The 20,420-nt window shown below is 42.4% G+C and overlaps 1 protein-coding gene across 1 annotated transcript in view; it reads left to right on the top strand.

Moving 5' to 3' along the window:
* Positions 1-6,828: 6,828 nt before the first annotated feature.
* Positions 6,829-20,420, top strand: part of Adamts5 (ADAM metallopeptidase with thrombospondin type 1 motif 5) — a 45,251-nt gene continuing 31,659 nt past the window's right edge. The window contains exons 1-2 of the mRNA XM_042676850.1: positions 6,829-8,391; positions 17,679-17,811. Coding sequence (XP_042532784.1) covers positions 7,267-8,391; positions 17,679-17,811 — 1,258 coding nt within the window. The 5' untranslated portion in view covers positions 6,829-7,266. The remainder of the gene's footprint in view (positions 8,392-17,678; positions 17,812-20,420) is intronic.

A 20,420-nucleotide genomic window follows, 5' to 3' on the forward strand; every position in this document is an offset into this window, starting at 1 on the left:
TAAGCCAATTAGCTAGAAGCTAGCAGAGACTCTAATGGGCTAGTTTAATCCTCCAACTACTACACATTTTAAATGTAACTTATGAATGTTCTGAAATTTTTTATGGAGTTTACTTGTATGTCATACCTACCCAGTTTCTTTCTGTTAACACATTTGCAATACTTAGGTTCAATTCTCACTATTTTCTTTTCAGTTTATTGAAGAACAAGAAGGAAGAAGAATAGAACTAGGAAGAAGAAGAGAGCTACTTAACAGATGGAGAAAATAATTGCTCAACTATTGCTTGTCAGAAATAAGTGTAGGTGCTGCAGATGAACAAGTTAAAGATCATGTAGTTAATTATAAATGTGTTCAGCAATTTAGAAGCTAATGTTGGTAATTAATCTTATAAATTTATGAGTCAGAAGAACTCTTTAAAGTATCTGTCAAAAGAATCACCTGAACCATTTGGTTCTGGTGACCTCTGTGGACAGATCTAGTGGAGACTTTGTTCTGAATATAAGCAACACTCTCAAAAGTGACTTCACAACCTCATCTTTCCCCACTCTCCACCATCCTCAAAATAATTTGATATTCCAAATAGTTAACGACAAGGGGATCCCGTTTCCTCTCTGGCAGAGACAGACTACAGGTGGACTGTAAGGAGAAAACGGAAGAACTACCTGAGAGATGTTCTGGGGAAGAATCACATAGAAGCCTGAGCAAACTGAAAACCAGTCATAGCCCACATTCTCTTACCTTGCTGCTTGAAGCTCATCTGCTCATATATACAAAGCTCAGAGGTGACGGTCTTCTTGGGACCTTACAGTGCTTCAGCTAGTGATTAAAAACAGGGAATGTCCATCGTGTCTAGAAATGGCAATCTAGAAGTGGGTAGAGTTGATGGTGAACCTCTGTGAGGAAGTTTCTTTCTAGGCCACAGCTCAAATACGATTGGTGTTGGGAAATCCCTGTAGAGGAAGAATGACAACTGCTACCTAAAATCCCAAAATAGGATTATAAACTGGATAATTGCTTTTGTGTTCATTCCTACTTGAATAAGAAAGCAGTGCTTTAGAGAGTTAAGCAGTTGTCTGACAGTCTTGAGTAAGTGCTGCTGTGTATTTCCTTCATCACCAAAGCAACCTGAAGTGTCAGCATATCAATTAGGCAGCTTCTGTTTTCTGTCTTTATCCACCACCGATGAGGGGAATAAGAAAGAAGTTGATGGTCTTTAGCTTTTCAGACTTACCTTAGCTTCTCTACTTATGAGAATAAGGTGAATACACTTCATACAGAAAATCTCAAGAAATGCTGTAATAATCTGGAATTTAAGCAAGGACATATTTAACCTTAAGAATAAATGTGATTATAAGACTAAGGAATAACAGTTCCTACTGCTATTACCCTTATAAATTCAACTACCACTCTTAAAGTGCTTTGCAACATTTGCTTGCAATGTTCTATCATGAAGGAAAAAGAAAAATTCTCAAATGTTTTGAATTACTCTTAGTTAGAAATTCCTGATTTTTTATGTTTTCAGGAAGGTTTGATTTTTGAGATAAGTTCTGGAAAATAAAGACAAAAAAAAAAAAGAGAGAAAATTTGAGTAACTCATAAAAACAAGAAATACGTGCATAATTGTGTGAGAAAAGCTAAAACAACATTTCACAGCTGGTCACCCTAAAAAAAATAACTTGTTGGTTTTACTTTACAGATAACACCTGTATGTCTTAAATAATACATATGCACATTATTCATTTGGAGGCTTTTAAATGGTCTAACATTTCTGTGTGCAAAAAACTGAAAATCTAGCTCATCTAAGAAATTCTTTTTCATAACACTAAATAAGCCAGATCCTAAAGCATCCCAATAGATTGTTTTTGTGACATGTTCTATCTAGAAAACAGAGAAAATTCTTCTGAGTTTTGTCATGCATTCAGTAAATTTCTCAGAGAAAAAGCATTATCTATAGTGCATGTCTTAAGAAAATTTTCTCACCCAGAAGAAAAATTGGTTGGTGTAATCCCTTCTATTATTTAAGCTCTCTTGTATTCACCCATCAGTGTAACCTGGAAGAAAACAAGACTGTGCATGTGTGTATGATACATATGCTACTACTGTGGGGGAGATTTTGCGTGTGTGTGTGTGTGTGTGTATGTGTGTTGATGCATCAAGATGGATGTTGTAGAACATGGGAAGAAATGGAGAGGAAAATGGGTGGAAAGGGAGGGAAGAAGGATTGTACGTACAGGTGTTATTTCCTTAAAAAATACTCTCAAATCCTCCAGGATTTATATCAGTACTAGAATAGTAAAAAGGCTCCATTCCCCCAAGTAACTTGGTTGTCTATTTGTGAAGCAAAGTTAAAAAAAAAAAAAAAAAAAAAAAAAAAACAGGAAAAGCATTTGTAAATGGAACCAGGAAGTAATGGAGCAATTTTGATTCCATGAATCCATGCATCCTGCTACCAAAGAGAGAATTGTATGCTTTAGAAGGCTCAGAAAGCAGCCAGTCCTGGAGAAGGACTCAATATGGGAAAGGAAAACAGTTGTGAGTCTGTGATTCTTCTATAGGAGTTAAGAAACAGGTGTTTAGCTAGAGGGGCATATTTTACTCTCAGATATTTCCTCATGCTTACCAAATGATAGTTTGTGGTGAGAGTGAGGATCTGACACTTTAGCAAATGGAAACTTGAGAAAAATACTTACAAGGATACAGAAATCCTACAGAGTGCAGAATACCTGCAGGTGTTACTCTCTTGCTTTTCTGCTGTATGTTTGTATGTGCCAGCTAACATTCCAACTTACCTATTGATAGAATTGGTTCCATCTCTGAACTGTGAGTTTCTTGCAATCAGAAATCATGACTTATCCACCTTCACCACCCTCACGAGAGCCTCACAAAGCCCTTTGCACTTTCACATGTTTGTTAAACTGGGTAGATTTTAAGAGATATTTGGGTTGAAAACTGAATTAAAGAGTTGAGAGACTGGGGTTTCAGAAGAGTTGACTCTTCATAGGGAATTTTTCAGATCTTAGTTTCTCCCTGGTAGATGGAAGAGGTTGCTTTAGATAATCTCCAAAATAATTTCTAACTTGGAATAGTCTGAAAGTACAAATAAAATATTTATTTCTTTTGGGAAATGTAACGTTATGTGTTTATTGAATTTGGAGTCATATATACATATATATTTTGTAAATACAGTGGAAATTTTTCCTTAAATATGAAAAAAGAACACCTGTAATCCTAGCTACTCAAGAGGCTGAGAGGGAAGGACCATAGTTTGAAGCCAGCACAAACAGACAAATCTAAGAGACTCTTATTTCCAATTAACTAATAGAAGTCAGTAGTGCCACTCAAGTAGCAAAATGCAATCTTGAAAGAAAAAGCCAAACCAAGCAAGGCCCTAAGTCTGAGCACCAGGAAAGGGCATAAATGTGTGTGTGTGTGTGTGTGTGTGTGCGTGTTTCTGTTTACAATTGAGTATATGTAAACATATGAACAAAGAAAATGCTTCTCAGCATACTAACATAATTAAAAGGCAATTAGTCCACTGAAACATGATTGTGATTATATTCTGTCTTTCTATGTGAAAAATTGAAAGCATTAGCTACTTTCATTCAGTGCAGATTACTTGCTTGAAGTGACAGACACTAATTATTTTCTGGAATATAATAGCTCATCATAATTCACCCAGATTATATTTGTTTGTTTGTTTTTTGTCGGTCGTGGGGCTTGAACTCTGGGCTTGGGTTCGTGGGGCTTGAACTCTGGGCTTGGGTGTTGTCCCGGTGCGCTTTAGCTCAAGGCAAGTGCTCTACCACTCCAGCTACCGCGCCACTTCCCCAGGTTATACTTTTTAAATATTACCAAATGAACTTTCTAGCATGCTGAAATAGCTTCCACAAAAAATCTAAATATACTCAAGTAGAGTTTTACTGAATAAGTAACAGTTTATTCATGATATCTACAAACTCTACTAGTTCCTTTCCTTGTGATATTTGGTTCTAATAAATATTGATCACTTGATATTTACATTTTGAACTTTAACTGTTCTTCAATCTGTTTTTTAAGTATTTGAATAACCTGAGTACAAATGCCATCCATTTGTTAACAGTAAAGGCATGAAGTTCATGGTGAGGAATTCAAATGGGAAGAATGGCATTTGATAAAATGAGAAAAGCTTCAGGAAGAAGAAAATTAGCTGGTATTTCCTTAAATTCTAAAAATCTGTCTCAATACAAAATATTGCAGTAACTTAACTTTATACTATTATCACCTGATAAACCTATCAAAAATGATTCTTTGAGATTCACAAGGATGAAATGGTTAAATTTATTGAATTAAAGTTGTTTTAGAGATGGTGAAGAATCTCCCTGATGCTTCTTCCATGACACCAGCAACTGACAAGTGAGAGACTGAAGGAACTAAGAATCCAAAGGTAACATCTTTTACCAGTAACTTCCTTCTAGATCCTTCCTCCAGGGGCCACCAGGGGCCATTGGTTCTTCTGAGGTCAGCATGGTCATTTAATATATAAACAAGAATCAAATGTCACAACAGGTTTCAACTGTCTCCTCAATGAGTCTAGCTAGAGGGTTCTTCCATGAAGTGGGCAGTGGACATCTTTGTTGAGCCATTCTGAAATTCCCTTCAGAATGCCATCCCTACTTTGAGAACCTCATACTTCCCACATCATTTCCCAGAGAAATGATCAACTGCAGGATCGCTGCTGTTCTTGTTCTTAGAATCTCTGAGATTGAACAAGATGGGACCTTGAGAATTCTACTAGATTCATTTTTGCCTGGTATATTTGTGGATTAACCCCAGAATGTCTGCCAGGGGATAGACTCCACTTGCCCCTGAAATAGCCATTACCAGGTAGCTGTTACAAAATCACAGGATTTGTTTGCCTCTACCTTCTTATAATTGATCACAAGAGGAGACATAGGGGACCAAGAATCTTAGTCACAAGTACTAGCGACCATGATTCCCAAGTACTAATAATCACCAAATTTCCTCTCTCTCATCACAAACTATTCATTCTTGGCCTCCTAAATGGAATTTCTGAAAATGACAGGAACTCAAGGACCTGGGCAATGTGGAGGATTTTACAAGACAAGCAGTCAACACACGTAAGGGTATTTGTCATGTAAGCAAGAATAAAAACAGAAAGTGTAAGCACAAAATCTTTAAAAAAGAAATCTATGGGGGGGGGTGGATGGGGAGGAAACAAGCAAAATTCCCTTGTACCGTTAACCCTTTCCAACCCTATACCCAAAGGAAGTTCTTGTGGCTGCGATTAATTGACAGATTGTGGGCCCTGGAGAAAGGCGAGCTGGAGAAAGGCTGCTGGAGGTGGGGTGTGTGTTTGGGAGGGGAGGAATTGCCCTCAAGCCCGCGGAGTTCCTGGGCAGCCCTGCAGGGGAGACACCGGACACCCTGCAGCGCTCTGGGCATCGCGACGCGCCAGGAAGTGCCCGCGGCTGCCCGCTGGTCCCGGTGCTCTGCTGGTGGTGGCTGGGAGAAGTTAGTCAGCCCTGAGCCTGAACCCAGAAAGGGCTGGAGCTCAAATAGACTGGGAAGGGAGAAGGCAGGAAACTCCGAAGCGGGAGACAGCTGGGGAGGAAGCGAAAGGAGGATGGGGGGCCAGAGGACAAGCGGAAAGCTGAAAGCTGCGTCTAGTGCGCCGAGCCGCGCGCCGTCAGAGATGCCAGAACACTGGGGCTTGCAGAAGGCAAACAACAACAACGGCAGCAGCAGCAACAACAACAACAACAACAACCTCCAACAGGAACTTCCTTCCCAGGGCCAGAAAAGCAAGCAGAAGGAAGCAAGGAGCGACTTGAAAGTCTCAGTAACTTAAAAAAAGAAAGAAAGAAAGAAAGAAAATCACCCCTGGGGGAGTTGAGGTAAGGTGAGGTTAGCCAGCCCTGATTGGTTAGGAAATAATCAGACAGACCCACAGTCGCTGCGGCTTTAAATGAGGCCAAGGAAATTTTTGTTTTTTTTTTCTAGCCCAAATACTTCCACCACCACCATCACCACCACCAACACCACCACCACCACCACCACCCCGCCCTCTCTCCCTCCTTTGTCCCTCCTTCCAGTCCCGTCCTCCTTCCTTAGTCTCCCCTTTCTTCGATCACCCTCCTCCTCCTTCCCCCTTCTTACCGCCCCCCCTTGGCCTCTCCCCATCTGATTAGGCAGGAAGGGTGGGAGTGGAGGGGGAAGGTCTCTCTCCCTCTCTCTCCCTCGCTCCTCTCTCTCTCTCTTCAAGAGGCAGCGTACAGTGACGAATTGTTGAAATTGCCATTTCAGGATGGCATGCCGCTATAAATTCATTGTTCCACCTCCTCGCATCTTCACAGCGCTCGCGCCCCGCTCCGCGCTCGCCACGGCGGCCGACGGGGGATGAAGGCGGCCAGGGAGACCCGGGCGCGGCGGGGACCCGGCCGCGCGGCAGCCCCGGCTCGCCGCCCCCCGCCCCCGGCGGCGCTGGGGTTTTAATTTTGTTTTGTTTTGTTTTGAATGACTTTGCGCCCCCTCCCTCTCCTCCCCCACCCCTCCCCTGACTTCCCCGTCTCTTTTCTTCCCATCCTCTTGGTTCCAACAAAGCCAAGGCAAACCCCACCACCTAAGAGAGAGGAAGTGGGTCCCAGAGCTCCAAACGACCGCAGTGGGGAGAATCCGGACCGGCGAAGCGGGGTGTCCGGAGGCTGCGTGCAACCAGTGGCGGGCCCGGGCGTAGGCCACTATCATCGATAGGAGTATTATTGACGCTGCGGAGGTGGTTGTTATGATTATTGGATGGACCGATTGTGACTGCACTTTTTAAAATTTTCTTTGCAATATTTGCAGAATCTCCACCACTTGGCTTTTTTTTTTTTAAATACGATTTTCTCTCCATCTCGTTCCGGAGAGCAAATCCACACATTGTTGTTGTTTTTTTAATATTTTATCTTTTGGTTTATTTTGCTTTGCATTTTTTTTTCCAAATCAACTAAGAAAACTTCGCAAGCTGGCACCGCGGCCAGGACCGGCTGGCGCTGCTTCCGCCGCTGCTGTTGGTGGTGTGGGTCGTGGTGACGGCGGGGGTCCCTCTCCAACACTCCTCAACCTTGCAAGCCAGTGTGTGTCTGTGCGCGTGTGCACGCGCGCGCGCGCGCGTGTGAGTGTTGCCCCCCGCAACACCACATCCCCGCCCCTGCAAACTTCTCTCTAGCAAATAACAAATACCTATAAAGTGCCGGCGGCGCAGCCCCTCCCCGCGGGCAGCGCACTATGCGGCTCGGGTGGGCGTCCCTGCTGCTGTGCGCCCTGCGCCTGCCCCTGGCCGCCGCCAGCTCTGCCGCGGCACCTGCCCAGGATAAAACCGGGCCGGCTCGGGCCGCCGCCGCGGCCGCCCAGCCCCGCCGGCGGCGAGGGGAGGAGGCGGCGGCGCAGGAGCGCATCCAGCCGTCCGGCTCCCTCGGCCCCTGGACGCCGGGGCCGCCGCGCGCCAGTCGCGGGCTGGTGCAGAACGTCGACCGACTGTACTCCGGCGGCGGCAAGGCGGGCTACCTGGTGTACGCGGGCGGCCGCAGATTCCTCCTGGACCTGGAGCGGGACGATTCGCTGGGCGCCGCGGGCTGGGTGCCGGCGGGGGGCGGGCTGAGCGCCCCCGGGCGGCGCCACCGCGGCCGCTGCTTCTACCGGGGGACGGTGGATGGCAGCCCTCGATCCCTGGCTGTCTTTGACCTCTGTGGGGGTCTCGACGGCTTCTTCGCGGTCAAGCACGCGCGCTACACCCTCAAGCCGCTCGCGCGCGGGCCCTGGGCCGAGGCGGACGCGGACGCGGACGCGCAGAGGGTGTATGGAGATGGATCGACGCCCATCCTGCACGTCTACACCCGCGAAGGCTTCAGCTTCGAGACCCTGCCGCCCCGCGCCAGCTGTGAGACCCCCGCGTCCCCGCCGGGGTCCCACGAGCGCCCTCCGGTGCGCGGTCATCCCGGCCCACGCGCGGCGGCGCTGTCCCCGCGGCTTCCCAACCCCGCACCTGCCGGGGCCCCCGGCCCCCAGATGTGGTGGCGGAGGCGGCGCCGCTCCATCTCCCGGGCCCGCCAGGTGGAGCTGCTCCTGGTGGCGGATGCATCCATGGCACGGATGTATGGCCGGGGTCTGCAGCATTACCTGCTGACCCTGGCCTCCATCGCCAACCGGCTGTACAGCCACGCCAGCATCGAGAACCACATCCGCCTGGCCGTGGTGAAGGTGGTGGTGCTGGGCGACAAGGATAAGAGCCTGGAGGTGAGCAAGAACGCGGCCACCACTCTCAAGAACTTTTGCAAATGGCAGCACCAACACAACCAGCTGGAGGACGACCACGAGGAGCACCACGACGCCGCCATCCTTTTCACGCGCGAGGTAGGTACAGCCGGGTGGGCCTGTCCTGTGCGGGGCCCGCGTCCCGTGCTGGGATAAGGAGGTAGGTGGAAGGGGACATCTTTCTGATCACTTTACTCGCCCCCCCCCCATTTTCTCCATCTGTGGATTGGCTCCATTGGGCTCTCGCAGAAACCCAGCCCGCCTCCACCCTGTCTGCTCCATATCTACTGAGCACCCACAGTCGCCTGAGGTGACTAGAAGTGCTTATGCAATCAATATTCAATACTGTTGGGTGCCATCCAGCCGGGGAGGAAGCCATGTAGGTACCCACGCCTGAGAAGGCACCGGAATGCTTGGCAGATGCACGGTCACATGACAAAAGGGGAGAATTCAGAATGCCTTTGCAATCATGGGGCTTTCTACTGTCCGGCTGAAGTCAAAATTATGACTTCCTCTAACCTCCTGGGAAGAGCCGGGTAGGTCATCCACTGCGGTCTCTTCTATCTGATTAATGATCTTCCTTGGGGAATGTCCCTACTTGAACCTTCTCTGCCACATGAATCCAACGGACTCCTTTTCTAATGTGGGATTGCTAATGACGTGTCCACCTCGGGATCTCAATTCCTGGGAAGGAAGGGAGGCATGTGGGAGGTGTGGAGAGGGATGTGGAAGCCCAATCCGCTGAAGGGACACAAGTTGGGAGGTGCTTTGACACTGCTGCCGGTTGTCAGTGCCTCACAAGCACCGCCTTCTCCAAACTCACCCAGCCAAACAAGGGTTCCATCCAATTCATAGGTTTGGGGTTTTGGATGAATGTGTTTCTGAAGCCTTAGTGCAGAAAGTCTGGGCAAAGACTCAAGACCTGAGGAAGGAATGTTTTCCCAGGACTTCCCCATTTTAAGATGGTTACTGAAATGGGGGCGGGGGTGGAGAGGAGGAGAAGGAAGGGTGACATTCTAAATACAGAGCCTCTGGGAAGAGGGAGGAGCACAGGATCTATTTACACTGTCATTAGACCACCAAGTCAGTGGTGACACAAAAAGTCTGGGTTGGTTTGGAGCCTGGCTTGCTCATAGTTCTGAGCTTCCGTTTTTTTACAGCTCTGTTCAAATTGGCAGTTTTTAAGTTGTGCCTCTCAAATATCTGGTAAGAAATGACTTTTAAAAGGCTCACGCTTTTAGATGTCTGAGATGCGTTCAGAATAGATGAAGGATTGCTAACTTTGAGGTTGCAAAGTGGAGCAAACAGAGCAAGGTAGGAAGCTAAATGATGCCTTGCAAGAAGCTTCAGAGATGTACAGCTTCACTACCTAATTTTTCTATTTTTACTAAAGTACCCCTGGTATGAAGGAAAAGCGCTGATAAAGTTGGAGTGGAGAAGCACTTGTGGCTCATAGGGTGGACACAAATGCAAACCACATGTAAACAAAGACACTGGAAGGCGGCACTTTGGAGAGATCCAGGCAGTCCATAGTGTGGTGTACAATGGAAACATTTTTCTCCTCATTAAGTGATATTCTGGAAGCCATTCTTTAATTCCTTTGCACAACACTGGCCTTTGAAATGGTAGAACTTTCATGTCGTAGCCCGCCTTATGAGGCTCTCGTGTAAAACGACCCTTTTCCTACTTGGTTTCCAAATACTTTTTCTTTTTTTCTTTTTAAAGCAACTTTCCATGCCTGGGTTTCCTTGCTCTGCTACATCAAAAGAGCCTGCCAAGAAGCAGGCTTTGGAGAGTTTATGGAAGGAGGCTCCCTAAAGAAAGGGGAGGAAAAGAATTTGGAGGCATACCACTTCCAAAGAGTAGGCCATGCTAATGATATTTGTTTTCATATTCCATTGTTCTAACAGAAATACAAGTTAATAGAAATGTGATCATCCCTTGCCCTCTGCCCCATAACTTTCCTAATTGTTTCCCAGAATAAAGGAAACTAGTCTGTGATTCTAAATGATGTTTATTGCTTTCTCTGAGTCTATTTTTGGCTCACATAGTTGACAATTCCTGTTTTGGAAACTGTGAAACATATCAGTAGATTTTTAAGTTGATAACAAAACAAGCAAGAAATAAATGAATGATGTACCTTAATTTGAGTTACGATTGCAGGATGACACTTTTTTTAACTAGTATACACAATGGACAATGTATTACATGAGCTGTCTCTGCCCTCATCAAGCAGAAGTGTATTTTGCCATCAATCAGTTTGTAACTGGCTGTCTGTCCTATTCAGTCAACTTCTTAAAAACTGAATATTTGAAGAGTACTTGTAGTAGGCACCAAATCAGATGGAGTACTACTAGAAAGCTGATAAAAAGTATTTCAAGACCTATGACAGCATTCATCTGAGAGTATATAAAATATGAAGTAGATTTCTGATTCATACTTCAGAAGGCAAGAGAGAGAGAGATGATTTAAACTCTTCTGTCTCCTGGAAATCAGATCTGAAGGCCTAAAGGAAACGTTTCATAGCTATTTTTTTCAATGAGAAATACCAGGAGTTGGCACCTGGATTCTACTTTTACAACTCTGTTTTGAATGTAAGAAGTGGGTTGCTTAGCAGCCAGACGCCAAGCCATCAAAACTGTGTTTTGATGGGCTCTGAGTCCTGCTTAAATTTTGTATCCAGATGTCTTCTCCTTAAATTGCTTGTTTTTCAAGCATGAAGAAAATGTGAGAATATGTTTTCCATCTCTGTTTACCAGCTGAGGCCACCTTGAGCATTGTTTCTGGGAGTTGGCATGGTAGCGTTAATAATTTGTCTATCAAATCAACACACTTCATCCGCTTCACCATCAGGACTGTGCTCCAGCCCTTTGGCACTATTCTAATGAGGGTAATAGCAGCCATGCAGTGTCTGACACAGAAAATTGCTGAAATTCATACCACTTCTGTCATCAACATCCAACAGAAATCCAATCTTCTCAGGATTTATTTTGCTCTTCAGAGTCCATTTCCTTGTTGCAGACTTCCTCTTTTAGTTTAAAACAATTTCTTCAAAGACACTGTTAGGCCCATTTCCAAGACTACTGGATGTCCTGTATTACACAGTTAGGAGATCTGTTAATTTCCCATCTTCCCTCCAGCATCTCAATGAAAACTTTACCTTTTCATGGATTGAAGCACTGGATGGAAGTTGGACCACTTAAGAGAATGTACAATATAAAAAGTTTATTCACTTTCATTACCCATTAATCTGCTCCTTGGTAGTCTTTTATCTCTCAGCTAAAATTGTCTTTTCTCATTCATTCCACCTTATGATTCTGGATTGGGACTTGAGTATTTTTCCTTTGCCACCAGGTTCTTTCTTAGGTTTTGAAATTAGGGCCACTAGAGGGGGACATGGAAGAGTGAGAAGCATGTGTTCTTATTTGGCCAAATCAAATATTTGGGTTCAAATCCATTTAAGGTTGAAAGTAACTTTACCAAAGAATTATACCTAACAATCAATCTTTCCAATAAAAAGAAAGCTATGTAACTCAATAAATGAAGAGACTAGTAGAAGCTGAAGCAACTGTCCTTTATCTTCTTAAAAATGATGAGAAATATTTAGCAAATAAATCTAAAGCCTATTAGAAAATATGCTACAGTGCACAGGACTGATTGCCTTGTTGTATTCTTTGCGTTGGGAACAAGGCCTATTGAACCTGCTACATGTGGGACACTCATTTAGGTAACAACAGACAAGAGGATGGTTCCTGTCCACCAGGCTGGCTACTAGCAGAAGAGGAAGTAGATGCCTGTAAAGATCACTCTACTGTAAGGAAAACTGAGCTATAAACAAAGCCTATGATAGGAACAAGGCGAGAACTGTTATGTCTGCCTATGTGTCTTTACATAGGTCTCGAAAATATAGAATGAAATAGGTCCTCGAAGGAGGTATCGCTGTGACTTGGATTTAATCACTTGCAATTGAGCATTTCCTAAGTAATATCCATTGATCCTTTTAGTAATCTGCAACTGTGGTATCATTTGTAAAACTTTGACAGTTAAGGTCATTTGTTTGAGGAGGAATGTCAATGATCAGCATAGAGCAACCTCTGACTAAAGGGAGAGAAAGTAGTCCTGCCTAATGCTCTGTGAACTAAAAGCATATATCTTATTTATTAAAACATTTAATATTTTGTTTATATAAGCAGAAATATGACTTGAAGGGTTAAAGAGTGACCCCTTTCCACTGTGTGGAAATGCACAAAGTGGATCTATTGGTTTATTGCATTGGCTGTTAAGGTAAATGTGACTGTCAAATATCACAGAGGCATATGGAGTTGTGTTGACCCCCATCTCAGTTCAATTTTAAAGAAAGACTCGGAGTAACCTAAAAAGATTAGGAGGAGCTAAGCATTACAGAGTACCAAAGCAGCATCTGTCATGGCCACAGGCAACACAGGGACTCTGAAATTTACAGAGTGAACTCTGATAGGACAGGAACAATCATTGAGTGGCTGGATAATTGATTCATTGTAAAAGACAATAACAATCAGGTTAAGGAAGAAATTACGTATCACATACATCATTTTGCAGAGAATGCGTGGATTTAACAATGGCAAGAGAATATTTCCCAGGGCTGGAAGCTGAAAAGTGTATAGTCATGGTTCTAGTTCATTTAGTGTGTGGTAAGGCACACCTCTTTCCCCCTGTGTACTCTCATAGTCTTTCCTTTGTTTTTGTGCACAGAAAGAGAGACAGAGAGACGGAGACAAAGAGACAGACACAGACATAGACACAGACACAGAGACACAGAAATGAGGGTACAGAGACACAGAGAGAGGCAGTTCTGTTCTAATCTTGATTAAAAATATTAATTGTCTCTCTGATCAGGGTCCCTCTCTTATGACCTCAGTTCAACTCATTTACTTCCTTATAATCTCTGTCTCTAAACATGGTCCCACTGGGGGCTCGTGCTTCAATTTAGGAATTTAGGGAGGACACAGTCCAATGCATAGCACCACGCTAAGAAATCCATGTTGTCAATTAAGTGGAAGTCAATGGAAAGTGTATTAGTGGGGAAATAGTGGCTGTCAGAGGATGTTCTGCAATGAGCCATCTGGCCTAAGTCACTGGACTGAATCCTACAGGAACTAAATTATTTCAGTAATCTAAACGGAAGGGAAAGCTCAAGACGGACCAAATTAAAGCATTGTTATTAGAAAGTTGAAGGCATAAATCCAGTGAAGAAATGTTTTAAAAAATCAAAGAGGGAAAAAAAGAGTACCTGGACTATGTTTTGAGGTCCAAAATAGCCATGAGATATGAAGGGAATAGTGGGTAGAATAGAGCAGAACTTGCCTGGTACAAGCCAGGATGTTTCTGTAAATCCTTCCTTGATAAAATACTTCTCTTCCCAGACCGTCTGATTCAGTCAAGTGACTCCAGTCCTTTGACACCCTTTATGCTGTCTCTTAAAGAGAGTCTGTTAAGCCTTCTATAACCTTCCCAAGACATGTTCACCACAACATACAACAGTTTGCTTCACTCTGCACATACCTGTGTTGCTCACTAGATTGAATCTTACTTCACTTATTTACAGTCAGCATTTAACACAATAGCAGTTGCATTCTGGACCTGCAATAACTGGATTAGGAATAAATATACCTGGATTTCTTAGCAGCCCCTGATCCTGCTGAGTGTTGTGTCTTTGGAACCATGTAGTAATATCTGGATGCATGGATAGAGATTGTACAACATGAGTCACTGTAATGATCATTTTTACAGCTGAAGTAGAAAAATAAGACTCCTACTCTATAGGTAGCCTAGCCAAAAAACTATGATACCTCAAGAACCAGATCCATATTGTGAAGCAGTGGGAGGGAGTGGCTGAAAGGAAGTTAGATTTGATCATTCAATTGACTTTGGGTAGGGAAAAAGTCACACTAAACCCATTAATATGTATCATTAGTTCATATTAATCGAAAAAAAATTATAAGCATCAACCCCCTGAAACGTATGTGTGAGCATATGTAAATGTATGGGTATAATAGTTATAGTTAAATCATGTGTCATGGGTTCCACTATTAATTTTTCTATTGCCCATCTCTTTTTGGTAGAACTTACCTAGACAGAAAGGTAGACATCTGAGGCCAAGAAGGCCACCCCTGTAATCCTAGCTACTCAGGTGGTTGAGATCTGAGGATGGCAATTTGAAGTTCAGGGAAGAAAAGTCCTTTAGACTCCATCTCCAAAATAAGCAGCAAATAACCAGGCTGGAGGCATGGCTCAAGTGGTAGCATGTCTCTTCAGTCAAACAGGTAAGCTGAAAAACATGAGGATGCCTGAGTTCAGAAAACTACTTTCTGTCCTTCCCTTGAACTCTATTGCTGCCCTTACCAGGAGGTGATGTTTAGAGAAACAAAGACCATTGTTATTTAACTCCCATGTAGGTTGTTCTCACTAACTTTTGTCTACTGACACCACCACCACTACACTTATGTATTTCTTCCAACTCTTTGTCTCAAAATATGCTATGCTACTTGTTACCAACCTGTCAATCAAAGCAGGACATCCTCCAATGCCTGTTGTGTTCAGCCCACTTGGCTTATTTCCCTATCAAGTACTAACGGCTGGGATTTTCCTCTGGGTATTACTTCTCCACACAGAGTGTTTTGCTGGCTCCTTGGCTGTCTCTTGTCCTCACAAACAGGTCTTGGGCTCTATTGATACTCCTAAATCCCAGGAGAAGTCGCAAGCTTTGCCACATTCATAGTCTTCCAACAGATTGCTGTAGTGATGGTCATACAATGTCAGTGACTTCTCTCCTAAACTTCTTCTGGTCTTATAGACCATCTCAAGTATATTTCAGTCTTATAACACCACACCAATAACACCACACCACAAAGCCACAGTTCTATCGCCGCATACTTTTGCTCCCCTTACATGTTGCTTAGTCTTGTAATGTATTACTCTCCAATGTTGTTATGATGTTGATTGTGAATTAACAGAGCCATCCTTAATATGACAAGCATGCATTCATCTTCAGATCCACACTGGATAAGCAGAAATAGCACACCTCAGCATTTTCACTTCAGTTATTTCTTACATGAAGACTATACACGATGTATACTACTTCAGGGCTTCCTGCTTCCGCAGCTACGTTATATATGTGGTATTATAAATAAATAGGTATGTGTATAAATATATATAATGTACTATTTTTGCAGTAGTATCCTTACCCCTACATTTGATGTATTAAAAATCCTTTACTTTGAAGGGAAGTTTTATATGTCATATTATAAATCATCTTCAGGAAAAGGACATCGATTGATAGGCTGAAATTTAACACAAGTTCCTTTCCATATACTGAAGGAATATTGGATCTAAAAAGCGATTCAGATATTCATTGTAAGTTTTGGGAATAAAACCATAGAACCCTGTCAAGGTTTGAAATTGCATGAGTGAAATAGAAAAGTTGCCAGTTTATAATTATAGCCACGGAAATATAACAGTGTGGCTTTGTAGTCAATGAGTTTAATCAGTGCAGTTAAAATAATAACAAGTGCTTCTGTTCAAAATTTTGTCACATGAACACATTTTCATGGCAAAAGACCAAATGCATTTCATAAAATTCAAAGAGGATGAGGGCTGATGGCCTCTAATGAGCAATTGATTAGCAGTAAACAGAGAGATAATAAGATTTTGGCTTTAATTTCATTCAGAACAGGAAGGCCATTTCCTTTTGCTGTGGCTCTTCATTCAAGCCTATTAGTGAAGTAATGAGCAAAAAGTGAACGCTTATCCCAGATTTTATTATTTGAAGATAATGAACACCATACTCTAATGATAGACATACATCTTGTTTTTAAAACATATATATGTGTTTATTTATATATACTTATGTAAACATACATATGTGTATATACATATATGTATATACACATATGTAGAAGTAACTCACAATATATATCAACTCATTTAATCCATGACCTGGGATTTGTTCCTAGAATTACTAAATGATTGGATGAAGGAGGATTAAAAATATGTTAGACTATATTATTATCTCAAGGACTGATTGTTATGCAAAATATATTCCAGTTCGAATTTTAAAAACAATGAATTTGTTCTTTACAGTTGCAATTTGGGATACCACAAGATGATACTTTGGAAGGCCATTTTTATTTGGTACTTTGATTTGGCTATTTGGCTGTCTGAAGTTACAGTAGCATGGTAGCCACAGTGAAATCCAACACAGCTGGGAACTTACAGAGAACAAAATAAGGACATGAGACCATATCAAAGAGAGGATTATAATATTTTGATGGTGTTTCACCTTAATTATATTTTTATGCAACACCGTAGGGAAGAATTGAAACACATGTTGATGATAAGTATATGGCATTGGTTATCCATAAGTAGTGTCTTCTAAATACCTGCAGGCTGCTGAGGTCACCCCAACAGAGAGTATGTTGAAGGACCATGAATGTTACATTGAATCTGACTATATGTCATCATTCAACATCATTCAACATTGTGGCTTATATTTTCATACATAGCAAGGCAGTGTTCTTCTCATTAGAATCTATAATTTTTAATTATTAAAATGAACTGGATCATGCCCCCATTAGAGAATCTCTTAAAAGCTGTACTTCACACACACCCATACACACACACAAATATACCTTATAAAAGCTATAAAACTTCACACACACATACACACACACACACAGAGATAAAACTGTATACATTCAGGTCTGTACATACAATCTACCTGCATTATTTATATTTCTGAAGGCGATTATATTGACACACACTGTATTAACTATAAGTTAGAGTTCAATGAATTTCCAAAGATGCAGTGTATGAAATTATAACTCAGTTTTGAAATTAAGAGATCATCTTGTGAGGACTCATACATATGAAGTAAAATTAATTTCTTATCCAGATCACCCATACGTTCACATTCTGTCACAAATATGTGGCAGTAGCTTTGCACTGTGATGTAAAACAAACTAGTAAGCCAATCTCCTGATAATAGAAGTATGGATTTAGGTCAGAATATTAGAACTTGTCTAAATATGACCATCTGTGGAAGTCATCCTTACTACCAATACGCATTATAGTTTTGTGAAAGTCAAATGGCTGGACTTGTATTGGACAAGCTACAATCTAAGACATCTTTTTATGTGTAATTGAGACTCTTTATCCTTCCGTGGCTTTGGGTCCCAAAGTAGCTCAGCAGAGTTGCTGCATTGAGCTTGTCATTGGACTATTTCCAGGGCTGAGCAGGTGATACCATAAACATAGCCTGGTCTTGCCATTTGGGTGAGCAAGTGGCAGCGCATGGTGGCTTCCTCTGGAAGTAAATTGATTTTAACGATTTCTTTCTTTCTCCTGGGCAGGATTTATGTGGGCATCATTCATGTGACACCCTGGGAATGGCAGACGTTGGGACCATATGTTCTCCGGAGCGCAGCTGTGCAGTGATTGAAGATGACGGCCTCCATGCAGCGTTCACGGTGGCTCATGAAATTGGTATGCGGGGCCTTTTCTCTTCCCTCGCCAAATCAAACACTTGTAACAGCTGCAACAGGAACCAAAATACTTGGCGATTAATTCCAGATTTCTTCTGGTTCAGATGTACCATTGAGGATTAAATTTGTTTATATTTGCACTTTTAGGGGTTAACTAATGTGGGAGAAGGAAGGCAATGTCAGCCACACAGTAGATGTTTCCTTCTGACAGTGTCACTGAAAAGTTAAAGAGAGATTGGCTACTGCTACTGACTCCTTCCTGGTTTTGCAAACATCCCTAAATGACTCCTAGACAGAATTTGTCACAGTTGCCTATGGAATGTAGAGGTGGCCCTTTTTGGGGTTGCTTAAGACAGTATTTATTGACTGCTCCAGGGCTAATCAGTTTGCACAGAAATTTGCTTTGCTCTATCATGAGTGATCAGAGTTAGTTCCTGTCAAAGATCCTCAGTGGCTAGGGTAAAGATTTCTCTCTTTCCTAAATAGCAAGGCCATTGAAACCAAGCTGATACACAACAAGTCTGCTCTAAAACGTCACTTGATTGGTTTGTCTTAAGAAACACATCGGAATCTTACAACTATCACTTTAAGGCTGGAATCACTGTAGAAATCCACACACTATGGAATGTATGTTTCCTAATCATGGATTTAGACTACTAAGTATGGGAAAAATTGACTTAGTGCTTAGGACAAGATATTAGAATTAGACACATCTGGGCTCAATACATCTTAAAACATTCTTGCTATCTGTATTCCATCAATCTAATTCTTTAAACTCTCTAAGCTTTGTTTTCCATATCTGAAATAAAGGGATAAAACTACCTATCTAGTTGATAGGGTTGTTTTGGAGAACAAATTGGGACTGCCATGGATTGTAGTTATTATATATACATATAGATATAGATCACATGTATTTCTATTTTGCTTTTTCAATAGGTTAATTTGCTTTCATTAGTTTCAATTTGCTTAATTTATATACCATTGCTTGGCATAGTCTTTGTGGAGAGGCACATGATGGTTTATTCATTATTGTGTTTGGATTTTTAACTTTTTTCTGTTTTTGTTAAGCACAATATGGTTTTAAAAGCAAAAATCATAGCATTATTTATTTATTTATGCTGTACAAGGGCTTGAACTCTGGGCCTTGAGCATTGTCCCTTAACTTTTATTGTTCAAAGTTAGAACTCTACCACTTGAGCCATACCTCCATTTCTGGCATCTTGGTGCCTAATTTGAGATAGGAGTCTCAGGAACTTCTCTGCCCAGACTGGCTTCAAACCTTGATCTGCACATTCTCCATCTCCTGAGAAGAGAATTACAGGTATGAGCCATGGGCACCTGGTTGTAAATCCATAGCTTTTAAGTGGAAAATAAAACTTCTATAGACATTCCTAGAAGGCAGAGAATATTTTCACAAAGGTCAGTTTCCAGCTGTTATATTTCCTTGTGGGCTCAAAAGTAACTACTTATTAAAGGTGTAATTTCATGAGTCTAAACAGGATAGCAATGCTAGAACTAAGCAGTTAAATTTCACCTATTAAATACTAATTGCAACATTAATATTCCTGACACTCTTCTTATCATCTAAGCAACAATAACAAAAGCATAAAACTTCGAAGAACATAACCATCCAACAGTATCCCTGGTGATAATTCAGCTCAACATAGTGAGCATCCTTGGTCTCAGGAGCCAAAAATCTGAACTAAGTCCTAGCTCTGCCTCCATGTTTGTTGTGATACTTTATGCAGAGGTTTTTCTACTTTAGCTTTGGTATTTCCTACATAGTAGACTGATAATGAAACTGGGCGCGCGCTCTCTTTCTGTCTCTCTGTGCTACCCTGGCAGAGTCAATGTGCCTGAAAGTGTTTAGTAAAGCCCAAGCCATTTGAGTTGGAGGGTGGAGATTATGTCATCACTTGTCTCGCACTCTGTTTATAAAACTAGCTGATGAAACACAGCTTAATGGAGACCTTTACTCACTATTTATTACGTATCCAGGTATGTGCAGGAGTGACCAAGTGGGAGAATGCCCCACGATAGCTATTCAAGGTAGCATTCCCCACTCTAGTAGAAATGAAGAGGAATTAGCCCCAACACTTCAGAGGACTGTAATTAAAGGAGAATTTTGTTAAGGATGTCAGTAATTAATCACCATTACTCAGAGTGAAAGAACTTCTGTAAGACAGCTGCTCAGTCTCTGAGAGAACAGGATGGCTCCTCTGAGGGTGGGTGGGGAAGTAATGGGAAAGCTAAGCCACTGAGATAGAATTGGACTTTGCCCATCCACGGGATTAGGAACTGTCACTCTGATCTGAAAGAGGTTACACATTCCTCACAGAAGGGTTATTTCTGCCTGCTTCCCTGTTGATGTGTAGTGATGGGTTTGCACACACTATCAGCATCTGGGAGGTTTCCCCAACAGAGCCCTGGCGGCAATCAAAGCAGCTTCTTCAGGACCAAATGCCTTGACTCTCAAGCCAATGGAGCTGGAGTGAACAGCTTAACATCCTGCACACAGCCCTACACCGGGGCTTCCGGTTACATAGGTAAAGGCAGCAGATCGCAATGTAGGAAGCTAGGTTCTGATAAGAACACACAGGGCCACTCATG

Source organism: Dipodomys spectabilis, unplaced genomic scaffold, assembly GCF_019054845.1.
Source record: "Dipodomys spectabilis isolate Male_0828 unplaced genomic scaffold, ASM1905484v1 ptg000032l, whole genome shotgun sequence".
Classification (NCBI taxonomy): domain Eukaryota; kingdom Metazoa; phylum Chordata; class Mammalia; order Rodentia; family Heteromyidae; genus Dipodomys; species Dipodomys spectabilis.